The sequence below is a fragment of the Diplotaxodon limnothrissa genome, linkage group LG23 (assembly GCF_057381915.1).
Source record: "Diplotaxodon limnothrissa isolate DT_005_m linkage group LG23, D_limnothrissa_male_GT1.1, whole genome shotgun sequence".
Lineage (NCBI taxonomy): Eukaryota > Metazoa > Chordata > Actinopteri > Cichliformes > Cichlidae > Diplotaxodon > Diplotaxodon limnothrissa.
The window spans coordinates 3,535,818-3,549,181 of NC_140617.1; the positions used below are offsets into that span (position 1 = coordinate 3,535,818).

General features: G+C 43.0%; 1 protein-coding gene across 1 annotated transcript in view; it reads left to right on the forward strand.

Annotated features, from left to right (window-relative positions):
* Positions 1 to 1,830: 1,830 nt before the first annotated feature.
* The window catches only part of tle2a (TLE family member 2, transcriptional corepressor a), a 33,508-nt gene continuing 21,974 nt past the window's right edge, over positions 1,831 to 13,364 (forward strand). The window contains exons 1-2 of the mRNA XM_085348978.1: positions 1,831 to 1,856; positions 11,403 to 11,566. Coding sequence (XP_085205104.1) covers positions 1,833 to 1,856; positions 11,403 to 11,566 — 188 coding nt within the window. The 5' untranslated portion in view covers positions 1,831 to 1,832. The remainder of the gene's footprint in view (positions 1,857 to 11,402; positions 11,567 to 13,364) is intronic.

Below are 13,364 nucleotides of genomic sequence, written 5' to 3' on the forward strand. Positions count from 1 at the left end.
CAATCTCCTAACCCTCCTACTGGCTCGTCTTTCTCAGCATCCCCCCTGCTGTCCTTCATCCTTTATTCTCTTCCTCCTCCCTCCCTCCCTACCCCCCTCTGCCTTTTTCTCTCTGTCTCTTTCTCACACACACATATATATTCTCACACAAACAGACACACGCACACACTCTCACACACCCATCTATATTTTCCAGCTCCACCTCTGGCAGGTTGTGATTTCCACTGTCAGAAATTGCTTTTTCAATATCTATCTCTCTAATTATGAGCCCAGCTAAAGGGGTCATGCCACCAGAATACCAATTTTTCCACCATTTCTCCCTTCTCCTCCAGAATAATTCTCCTTTTCCAGGTAACAACAAAGTGCACGTCAAAAGAATAGCCTTGTGAGTGTTGCACCATCATCACTGTTGCATTTATGTGGTTTTCAGATGCCTTACTTTTAATGTGTTTTGCCAGTTCTCTGTGGTCAAGCTTATTTTTTTCTCATCTACAAATGACTAAAATGATGCAAACATTAGTGCAAAGTCTATTTATTTCCACACTGACGAGGATGAAAGGCGGGGTGAGGGGTGTGTAAGTTTTTTTTCTCGAATGCATTGCCGAGTTTGTGGGGAGAAAAAGGAAAACCACTGAGTCTTGATACAGCAACCACACAACTCCTCGCCTTCTCAGTCACTAGACGAAGGCAGGAAAGGGTTAACCTGACGGAGCGGTTGTAGCCCCGCTTGATTGACGCGTGGAGCATTGTGCTAGCTATCCCCTCCAATCGGCAAACGGTCGCCACACCCCACGTGGGTGTTCTCCATACTCATTGGCTCGTTTTACCAGTGTTTACCGTGCCGAGGCCGAGCCCCACGTGGAGATTTCATTCAATCACTGAACAATTCCTCAGAATCCCTTCTTTCTAAATACATTTTGGACTTTTTTATAAAATTAAAAAATTCCCAGTTGTGCGGATACGTCTTTATTTCCGACGCTGGATGCGAGTAAAGCTGGTTACAGTGCATCCCTAACAAGACACATGCTAAGGTTTCTTGGCAAATATCATCAGGCTGTTTGAAGAACAGCATTGTGTAAATGCTCTGATTTGCCCTCTATTTATATCCTGCATAGACTATATGTGCAATATTTCATTCTGTTAAAAGAACAATAGAAAATCTTAAGGCTGATAATTGTGAAGCAAACCGTGTCTTAAGGTTCTCCCCCAGCCCCCCCTTCCTCAAAGAAAGCTACTCATATGTAATGTCCCATTGAGGATCAGAGCAAGGGGGAGTGAGAGAAGTGAGGGACTGGGAGTGTTGTGTGAAAAGAGTGCAGGCCAACGAGCGAGACAAAAGAGGCTGCGGCTGCATTCAGTGTGCTGGTGGTGTGTCCGTCTCCGAAGCCACAAGCGAACCACATTTCCCCCCTTCCTTCTCTGGCGTTTTACGCTACAGACGGCGAATATATATATTTATATATATATTTATCGAAGAGGAGGGAAACAATTTGCCTCAGTGTAATTGCTGGAAGCGTGAAGTTGAGGACTTGGAGGAGAGCTTCCTTGGACCGGGTGTTTCTCCCTCTCCTCCTCTCCTCGTCCTTACTACTCGTCGAGCGCGGTGCGGTGTGGGGTTGGAGATATAACCCAGAACAAAGGAGTCTTGAAGCGAGGAATGAGCGAGTCGAGGCTAGCTTCGCTATTATCTTTGAAATCCGGCCAAATGCCTCTGTGAGACCAACAATAGTACATCGACTGCTCGTATTTTTCGACGAAGCTTTGGGCACCGAAAAGGGGGAAAAAGGACAAAAAAATAAATAAACGCAAAGACTCACAAGTCGGCGGCTACAATGTTTCCCCAGAACCGACCACCGGTAAGTAAGCTAGCTACTATGTAACCACGCGCTTATTGAGATTATTGTATCAGACTGAGTAGCAGTTAAATTCAGTGTGATTGAAACATTTTTTGAACCTCAACGAGAAAGTGCGAGTCAAAATTGCTTGTCTTTTGTCCTCAGTGTGTATTTCCGGGGACTCTCTTGTATGGAAAGTGTGATTCTCCGCAGGCTCTTCTCTAGAACATATATTATTTGCCTTCGTTGCTAACGCTGGGTGTAGGCTTTGTCTTATGAAGGTCAGGAAGATTGTTGTCAGTAAGGCAAAGCCCCACTCACACAACGTCCAACTTTACCCACTGCCTTTGTGTGTAAATCTCGTGTCCTTGGTGGCCACCACCAGAAACGCAGAGCCTCCCATCTCCACACTATTGTGGACTTGACCCAGATGATGAAGTGTGTGTGTTTGTTTCTGCTTTCCTCGTGAACCATGAGGGGGGGAAGTGAGTCAGCTTGGCATGTCACCTTCCCTTAATGGCCTGCCCTTCTCAAGTGCCACTCATTGTTTTTACAAATTCGGCTTTTGCTTTTTTTCCCTCCCATCATATCAAGTGATTCATCGCCCTGATTTACCGATGTGATGCTGGAAACTATAAACCCTTTTCAAGAAGATAACTGCTAGTGCCAAACGATCTCAGTAACAGCACGTGGGCTCAAAGAAAAATAAAATAAAATAAACGAAAAGAGAAAATGACAAGGTGTTTGTGTTTTGAGATAGATTTCTGCAAGGTTAGGACAGGAAATCTGTGCTGCATGGGTTTAATTTGCTTTAGTGGAGTTTATGTGGAGAGCTTTTGAGCAGGCTGAAATACATAAACACTGGTCCTCCAGCTGTGTGAAGTATCAATTAAGACCTGCTCATTTGCCTAACCCTCCTCTACATCCCTCAGTCATGCCACCCTGCACCCCACCCCTGACAGTGTTTTGACATTCACGTCCCTCGTATTGAAAAGTTCATGGGAATGTGTGTGTACGCCATTGTAATTAACGTTTCACAAATCCAGTCAAGCAGGTGGAGACTAGAAAGACATCGTTTGGATTTTTGTGGGTTTGCCATTGTGTCTATTTCAGCATTTCAACCTATACTTCCTTGTAGGAAAGACTGCATTATTGGAGCCCCCGTCCCAAACATACAGCACATGCAGAAAGATTACACACTAGCAGCAGCTGTGCTTGTAGTATAGCTGAGTGCAGGAAGGCAGGGCAGGAGGCAGACTGTGGGTCTGTGGTTTGCACTGTAAACCCAATCCCTCTCATCCAGCCTCTCCTCACTGTGTTCCTGTGAGAGCTAAGAAACCACATCTTAATGTATGGGCAGGCGTCCCAGGGTGAGAGTAGCAGACTGTGGCGGGTCTGGGTGGGATGTTTAGGACAGCGGTCCCTTTTGATTTGAACTCTCCACAGAGCTTAACGGTACCATGTGAGGCAGCCGTCATAAGGAAGTCTACGGCCATCAGCGGCTCTTGTTTGCACCTCGGAGTGAAGGGCCACTCAACCCAGCAAACTGTTTAATCTCGGAAATGCTAGGCTGGCAGTAACCTGTCATCACTGGATATTGGTGTGCTCTGAAGGAAGTGACCCATATAATATACAAACACGCAGTCACGTATTCTGACATGTATAGTTGCCAAATGGTAACTGTAAAATGCTGCATGTATTTTCACATTCTAAGAAAGAGACTTTGCGGTTGTATCTGGCAGTCAGCAGGTAAAATAACCTCAATCGTGAGAGCTTCTTACAACAGATCTTCTTTCCCGATTTCCTTCTTTCAAATACAGGAGGTGCTTGGTAATCACGAGCTTCAAATATCCTACTAGAAATGACTCTTACCTTCAAAAAAAATATACGCACATACTGTTGTAAAGTGCAAGAGGCAAATCAGAAATTAACTTTTCAATCACACATCTTGCACATCTTGGAAAATGAACGCTCTGCATGCCAGGGCTGAACTTTTCACCAGCTAATCAAAGTAAAATTATGTGCACAAATTAGATCCCTATTCCAAAATAGCATTAACACCGCATGGAAGAATTCAGTGTCTGTTTTCAGATTATTTTAGGGTCCAAGCGATGCCAAAAACAGAATAGGAAAGAAGTGCATAGATCATGGCAGGCATGTCTGGCTGTCTTAGGCCATTAGTGTTCATTCAGATCAGCCACAGTGGCACAAACACGCACAAACACAAAGAAGAAAAACATCAGAAACATAATATTAAAATATATTTAAATAGGAAACCTCCTACACTGACCCTAACCATTTAATATACATTAATGACATGTAAGATAAATGTGATGATTATTGGATGGCTAGTTAGATGTCAGGTATTCCTTGACCATCTGTTTTACTGATTCTTTTATTGTCAGAGTTTAGGGGCAATAACATAATTACCTACCTGCCATTTTATCCTAAGCAATGTCCTGGTCTAAGGGGAAGGGGTTGGTTTCTATTAGTTTAAGTCATTATGTCTGATTAAAACTGTCTATTATCCATTTAGTAGTGGCTAATGTTAGATGCACTGATAGAAAACTCACCTGAGGTCTCTCCAGAAATTACAGACATCAGTTAGCAAATCTAACACAACATCCTAGATGGAAATATCGTAGACTTCTGTGAAGGTGACATTATTGCTGATTAATATAAAGCATTTCTTTTTCAGCCTAACTCATTACCTCACTGATGCCAATTCACCCCAGCACCTTTAAGAGCAGGGACAACAGGAATTAGAGTTCTGGATCTCCTTTGGTCTCTCTTTTCACAGTTTGTTAAGTAAAGCTTGAGCTGCTAAGGACATTTGTTTTTGTTTTTTTTAGGTCTGGTAGTTAGTCTAGAGTAGCATAACAGACAAACATAATGAAAAAGGCTAAGATGTGCCTGATGGAAGCCTAGGGTTCAAATCCAGTGTGAGGCCAGAAATCAGCAGAAATATTTTAGGGCTTATGCCCCAGCTTGTCTGGTAGGAGGGGCTTAGATTATAGATGGGAGAGCTGCAGGAGGTGCGCCATGTGTTTTTAAATTCTGGCTTTTTCATCTCTAGATTTTCAGCGTTGCTGCTGTTGTTGCTTCAACATCATTTTCGAATTACTGTTTTGCTTTTGAGACCAAAAGGAGGCATGCATTTTCACCTTGTATATCTCCTTATTATCCACTAACACCAAGCAAGGAGTATTTCTTACTGAATTAATTTTATCTAGAGTGAGAGTAAAATGCAAAAAAGAAAAAGAAAAGAAAAGGTCAGAGAGACGAGTCATCGGCTCTCCTCCCTCAGAGCTAGCATAAAGCAAGACCCACTTCCGTAGTCCTAGCATGCTTTTAGCTCTTTATCACCAGTGTTGTCCTATGGTGAGAGCGTGGCTATCGATCTGCAGCTCGCCTGCTTTGCTCAGCCAGTGATTAGAGAGAGAAAGAAAAGGTAGAGGAAAATGAAGGAAAAGAGGCTGAAGGGATTTCAGGTTTATACAAGCTGTTGTGGCGATGTGTCTCGGCGGAAGGAACAAACGAGCTGAGGGGGTTACCTAATAAAAGAAGGCACCTCCAGCAATTAATCCAGCTGACAGGCAAACTGTGGCGCTTTGCTAATGTGGGCTGACAGCAGGGAAATTTGAATAACGAGGCTTGCGGGAGGAAGGAGACGGGAATGAGGAGGTGGTTGTGGGGGGGTGCTGGTGGTGGTGGGAGAGAAGAAAACTGAGAAAGAAAGATGTGTGGCACTAATGAAACAGGTGCCTGGCAACCCCTCCCCTGTAAGAAGAGAAGTCATTGAGAGATTACCAGCAGGTTTCTCCAGCACCGAGACCTACTCGATGGAAGGTGGCGGGGGGCCAGAGGTGTGGGGGCAACTTCTCTTCCACACTGCACACTGTTTTAACAATGCAAATGACTGTCAAATGTTGACAGTCATGCCTGAATAATTTCATATGAGAGGCTTTAATTTCAAAAGCTTTTTTGAGAGGACAGGATATCGACACGTTTCGTGGCCCTCAGAGATGAGTAGGTGTGGGGGTGGCGACACACAGATACGCATTCGGACATGCTGTTCGGGGTTAGACCTATTGTCATTGCGTCCTTGGTGGTATTCAGATGAGACACAACAAGAGAGAGCTCGGTGGGTGTTTACTCTGATCGACTCTGTGGGTAAGCGGTGTAATTAGTAGCCTGACTAATGAGCTATATGAGGGGAGGCAGCAGTAAATTATTTTCCCAGTTGTAGGAGACAGACGGAGGAATTGACATTCGATGAAACAATTAAACATATATTTGGCAAGGGTTTTTTTTTTCAGTCATGCAAGTAGAGTGACTCGAGGGATGAGTCGGTTGGTCCGCCACTTGGTGTCGGTCCAGCCTGAAATGTCTCATTAAGTCCTGGCTGGATGAAAATGAAATTTTGTTGACATTTATGCCTCCCCAGCAGTGAATCCTGCTGACTTTCACTGGTGTTATTATGTTCCTGTATATATATTTTATTTGTGGAAACAAATTTATTGACTACATTGTTACATTGCTGTTCCCCTCACGAAGGATTTCAATCATTTTCCTGACCTCCTGACTCTTTTTTCTAGTGGCATTAAGTCAGAATATTGCCATATGCTCTCTTTCTTACTTATGATGTTTCAGTACGTCTCAGCTATAGTTCGTTTCCAACCCACTACCCAGAAGAGCCTGGATACTATGTAACGAAATACAGATTGAATGTTCAAAATGGGATTTTCTATGAAATATAGCGTCTTTCTGAGTTTAAGATTATGGCTTTATTAGGAAGGTGATTCTGTTAAGCTGCTCAGCATAAAGTTTCAAAGAATTTGGATTTAAATCTGGAACCGTATCTGGAATAATCTCTGTATGCAAGGCTGAAGACTGAAAACTAAGACTGAATTTCTGTGATTTTTATTGGCCTTCAGACGGCACTGCATTAAAGCATGATTCTGTAATGGAAGCCCGCACATGGTCTCAGGGACACTCCTGAAAACATAATTTGGAGCTGCACCCACAGGTTTGGGTAAAAGACAACAAAAAACCCCAAGAAGGAACAGTCTTTTCTATTTCGCCAAGATGATGCCAGATCACGTTTTGCTTCTATTACAACACCGTGGCTCGTATGAGTCAGAGTGCTAAATTGGTTTACCTGCAGCCCAGATCTGCCACCCACAGAAATTTGGCACATTATGAAACGAAAAATATGACAAAAGCTTTTTAAAAAAACTAGGCCACGCACCACCTTGCACAAACTTGCCACGTTTTAAACTTTTTTGATGCGTGTTGCTGGCATTAAATTTTCAAATCAGCACATAATATTCAATTATGATAAAATGGTGACATTTTAAAGAAAATGCTGTGTTATTGATTTACAAATCCATTCTTTCTGTTTTGTTTACATCTACAGCATCATTTCTTTTGCAATCAGAGTTGAACTTTTGATTGGAAAATGTAATCACGCTAACACACAATGAATGTGGACATGGTAAATATAGCCACTAACTGCTGACGCTGTCGTGCGGAGAATGTCTCACCTAACTGCTAGTGTTATTTGAGACTCTTAATCTTGTTTTACTGTGAGCAGGCTTATTTTTAAGTTGAACATGTTTTGCTGCAGTGTAAATATTGGCGTTGGTTGCATTCTTTTGCAAAGGCACTATTCAGGATTTGCAGTGTGGAAGTCAAATCTTTTATTTTTTCTTTCTTGGATTGTGCATATGGAAAAACACATTTTTTAGTGGTGAAGACTACAGTTTAAAAAAAAGTTATTGTTTTTGTCCACTGGAAATCTCTTCCTTCCCTAATTACCTGCATCCTTATAAAGAAGACACTGAAAAGCATTCTTCAGAGTGGACACAACTACCTCATGACAGCGACGGCCCCATTTCCGCTCCATTTGCGAATTTTGTATCACTGTAGGTCAGCGTGAGTAGCGAGGACGAAGACACATCTTGCAGGTTTCCGCTGATACTGACGTTGGAGCTGCAGTCATGTGTGAATGCAATGAAGTGCATATGTGCTTGTAAATACTTGTGGAAAATTTAATGTTTATAATGGTCATGTGTGGGTGTGTTGTCTCATCTGTGAGTCTGATTGCACATGTTTGTTTGAGAGCGTGGGGGTTCGAGCAAGGATGTGAGGTCATGGCGGTTTGCTGCTCGTGGTGTAATTTGAGGTAACTCAAATAAAAACAGGAATGATATAATTCAGAAAACACCACACTGGCAATGGTCCCTTTACATCAGATTTTTAATGGGTGCTTAGTTTCTCCTTTATTCATACATTTATAATTTTGCTTGTCTTTGCACTGTCGGGTGCATTGTTGGATTGTCACGGCCACGCTGCTGTGTTTGATTTTTGGATGCAGTGTTTGATGTTAAATAATATCTGTCTTTATGGATGGCTGTGCTCTCTTCCAGGAAAGATCTTGTTTAAATCTGTGAAACTGAACTAGGCTTTTCAGTACTGACAAAGATTAGTGGCGAATATGTCTGTGTGTGTTCGCATATACATTTAATCTGATGGGGTCGCAAGTTAGGGTCCTGGACCTCTAACTTTAACTTTTCTCTCTACACAAGAATGAGCAGTTTCATAATGATTTAACTGAACAGTTGAGTAATCAGATGATCTCTCATCATAACAGATAAGCTTTCCTTCCGTGTTCCTTGCCACCCAACTTCCCGCAATCCCTGCCCAGTATTACAGAACCTGACTTCATAATTGTATCACACACAAAAAGGTCGAGCCTGTAATTGTGTAACAGTGATTTTCAGCCTATGTAAGCTTTGTTCAAGGGCAGACGGCATGTCTCTTGTTTGCCTTCGAGCCTGGGACACGGCAGAGGAGGGAGGGAATAACTGACCGTGGGATTATCAGGTGAGGCTCCCCGCCTAGATCTATTCCCAGAGGTTACCAGGTCAGCTTAATGGTCTGACCTCTCACTTTTAAGCCTGCTCAGCTGTTTGCCAGATCAGGGGTTTGGACAGACTAAGAGCGCTGGTTCGTGGGAGAGGAGTTAAGACGCTATGCTGTGATAGGATGGATGCTTTAGTGTTTCACAGGCAACATCTGTATGTGCATCAGTGTAAAAAAACAACAAAAAACCCAACAGACTGACATTTTACATAAGAGGGGAATGGTAGATTCCTTATTTTCGGAGGGGATAAAATCCTCTCTTTTTGAAGAAGGCACAGTCTCTCCTCTCACCTGTCCTTTGAAGACATGAATATGAGATAAAATGGGGGATATTTTTTTCTAACGTCCAGAATATGTTGAAGAGAAGTAGAGGAGGAAGGAGAGCGATAAAAAGTCCCCTCTTTCTTACACCTTCCACTGTCCTATAAAATGGCCATGGCCTTGGTGTTCTTTTTTCCTCTTGTGAAGAGTAATTGCTCTCCGTGTGTGCGCGCGTGTGTCTGTGTGCGTGCGTGAGAATGAGCGGAGTGTGTGCGTTTAATCAGAAGTGTGTGGGGAGTGTGTGACTGACAAAATGTGTGTGTTTTGTGGGGGTGAGTGTTTGTAATACTGGGTTTGAGTGTGTAAGGGAAAAACGGAGTGTGCGCGCACACGTGTTTGTGTGGCTTTCTGTGCTCTAGGAGGGGGATCTGGCCGACAGATTGAGAGCAGCTTGTTAGAAAGAAAGAGGAACAATGAGGCCACAGCCCTTCTTCTATCAGCCATTTTTCTTTTCCTTCCATTTCTTCTCTTTTCTCCTTTTTCTTGTTCCATTTCTCCCCCCTTTCTCTTCTCCATTTAAATCTCCTTTTAGAAAATTCTTCCTCATTCACCTCTTCTCTGTGTATCTCCAAAAATAGTCTCATCCATCTTATCTGTCCATTTTTACTTTTCATCAGTCTTACCTTTTCCCCCCTTTAAATTCTCCTCCCAATTTCATCTCTATTCTCTGTCCTTGCACTCCCCGTCTTTCCTCAGTATTTAATTTCCTTTCCTCAGATAATGTTTCACCTGCTGGCAAACCTCTCCTGGTGTATCTTTCTTTCATGCGTCTGCACACATGTGGACACGCACGTTTTTATTTAACATCTTTTACACACTGTTTTGCTGCATTGTAGCTGAGCGATGTTGTAATTAAGCCTTTAATTATACATCATTAATGCCTCACAGACACTGCTGATTTGTACAACATCAGGATTTGTGGGGTTATTTTTTGAAACCAAATTAAAAATTGTCACAATCCACGCTTAGAGAAATAACCTTTTAGGTTATTTGATGACAAGGTGGGCAGCTTATTATTTTTGGACACGCTGTGATGGAGAAATTCCAGCCAGATGGCTTGGAAGACAGGATAGCATATATAATGTAGTCTCCGGAAGAACTGGATGGGAAATGTATATCGTTAAAAATGGAATCAAGCAAAAAATGTTTAACCCTGCACGTGTTTAACTTAAACACACAGTCTGCTATATGCTTGGGTTTGACAGAATGCAGGTGTGAGCACAGCTTTCTCCCTTTGCATTCAGCATAAATATTCCACATTGCACAGGGAACTTGAGTACTTCCTAGCAAATCTCCAGGCAGCGAGACAAAACGTAGCAAAGCTACATGACTACCAGTTAAGAATGCATATAAGAGAAAAATGAGTTGCACTCTTCTACTACCCTCAAAGGAGAAAATAATGCCGCAGGGTAAACACAATGTGTGTGGCACTAGTAGACAAGTCGTATCTGCCCTGGCTGGAATTGTAACACTGCCCAAACTTTTGGTTTATTCTTTTCAAGAGAGAAGAAATCTGCATTTATATCATGAAAACGCTCAAGAAATTCAACGTTCCAAGTCTGTTTGTACAATTCCTGATTTTAAAAACGGCAAAACATCATCAGCTGTTTCAGATTTTAAATGTATCGATTAAGCAGTGCTGTGTAGAGTAAAATCTGTGGCCTACCAAATATAAGTTTTAGTACTTATGCTTTAGTTCGATATAATTTTTTAAGTGCTAGAAGCTAAAAATGAACATCTTAGATGACAATCATGAAGCTTGTGAACCGGCTGTCTTTTCTTCCCTCTGTTATTTTGAGAGAGAGCCAAACAGACAGACAAATGGACTGACAGCCCCGACCACCCTCCTAGGCCTGCTCTTAGCCCCCTTTTGTCTGCCTGTCCTGCAGCATTACCCCTATGGTTGTAGTCTCCTAATTGCTCTGGATCCCGCAGAGAGGAGAGGCTATACACAGGGGTTGGAAGGGGTCTTTGGCCACGATGGGGTCCTTTTCCTCCCCCGTTCTGCACCCCCGCTGCTCTATTTTGCCCTTTATTTCTTTTTTCTTCTACCCAGACTTGCAATTAAACAAAGTGTGCTCATTTGGCTGAGAAGCTCTTGTGTCTCTCCGCCCTGTTCTGCTGACCCGCTCACATCTGGCAATAACAGTATTTCTATATTCAGCAGCTCCTCACAGACGTGAGAATAGATACGGTGCTCACGATTATTGCTTCTTTGATAACATTCACTGTAGCAAATTCCTCAAAGACACCGGGAATGACGCGATTTTGACATTTAATTCCAACAATCTTTTTAATAAATATTTCTTGTATTTTCAGGCACCTCTACAGGCACCCCCAGGATCCTCTGCGTCAGTGGTGGCAGCTGCAGCGGCAGCGGCGGCTGCAGCTTCGGGGACGCCCCAGTCACTGAAACTGACCTACCCAGAAACTTTGGACCGCATCAAGGAGGAGTTTCAGTTCCTTCAGACCCAGTACCACAGGTGGGTGTGGAGCAGTTTTCAGTACTGTTTGCAGTCTGTTTGCTTCCAGTGCCCTGGGCATTCAGGGTGAAAATTAAATGATCATGTGAAAGCTTCATGTCTGAGTCGCACCATGATCACTTCTCTGTAAACTTCACATTGGAATGGACAACAGCTACATGAGATTTTAACACTGATCATAGCTGCATAAAGTCTGAAAACAACACTTTAAATATAGCCTGCATAAGAACACTTAAATATACCCCCCCCAATATTTTCTAAAAAAGTATTGGTGACACGAAGGTGTTGTCCTGGTGTTAAATCAATGAGTTTAAAGCTTATCAGTCACTAAATGACTGCGGTGATTTATTTTACTAGAGGAGCTACAACTCTGGATCACAGCAGCATCCATGCTGTTATCTGTGGGAAAAGCAGAGGGCTAAATAGTAGAATTAGCATCTTCAGCGCTGCCACATGACTGTGCAGTAAAGTGTCGTGGCAGAAGTTGAGGCAGGCTCAGCTTTATTCCCAGGCGACACACTGGAATTGTTTCTCTCGCCCATGCCATACACATGCAAACACACTTGATCTGGCTGAAATAATGCAAGATAATGCTATGTGACGTTTTGACATCTACTCTTTTTGCCTGACTGTATGGTGTGCTTGATGCGCAGGAATGTGCCCAGAATGCCTTTGAATGTGGGATTTGGGCTGGCTGTGCAGTCCCAGCCTTCTCCCTCTTTTCTCTCTCCCTCTCTCTGCTCTCTTGGCACACCTTCACAGGGTCATTCCCGCCTCCCAACTCTTCTCCTCTCATCCTGCTTTGATATAGCTGGCCAGAATCTCCTCTCCCTCCCTTTCTGTCCCACTTCAAACTTCTTTTGTACACCCATCCCTCCCCGTGCACAGCCCCTCTAACCCCTGCGGCTACTGTTACCCCTGTTCACACCACTGCCTGCATGTGTTGCTGTTCTTATTTCACTGTCCGTTTTGTTCACCACAAGCTCGAAAGTATAAATCTAGAGAAAGAAAACACACAAATTTCATACTTTCCAGTGGATTGCTTCCGCATATACTGCTAATTTTTTCTATTGACTATGAACCGAAGCATAAAGTTTGTATGGAGATGCATAAGAGTCACATTGACGAAGATAAATGTAAAATCTGTAATTAGCATGGCCGGTTAGAGGCTTAGCAATGCCTGTTTGGTTTCTCTAACTTCTGGTTTGTGCAGCATTTTTTTTTAGTCATGAGACTTTTTTTACGAATACCGACTGGAGTAAACGATGTATAAATGGTAAAGCAAGCAGTGAGAAGAAGGCAGCATGTGCTGTTTGTTTTAACCTCAAACCAGTAAAAACATATATCTTTACTCCAGTTTTCCAGTCTTGTCACATATGCACACTTATTCAGTGCAATGCTAGAGGTATGATGCCGGCCACGTCTAAGCCGTATGATATGTTTTTGATGTGTTTGTTTGCATGGATGAAGCAGTTTATCTCCTTGTCATCGCTGTCAGCAACAAGCCCCCCTCCCTCGTTATTTGCATTGTCCCTGCGACAGATCCAGTCATTCACTGAACACGAGTTACCTCTGAATCTCATGGTGATGAACTCCTCTGGCGGGAGCTTAGCATAACACCTCATGTTACAAAACACCTGGAGCATCGCCCTCTTGCAAGTGCTGGTACTGAGAACTACTGAGCAGGATCAACAATAAATTAATGATGTGATTAAGAACACGACCGAGAGCGGGATTGGGATTCTATCTGCGTCGTCCAGTTTCGATAAGTCGGCGTGTTGTTTTAACGGGTTCAGGT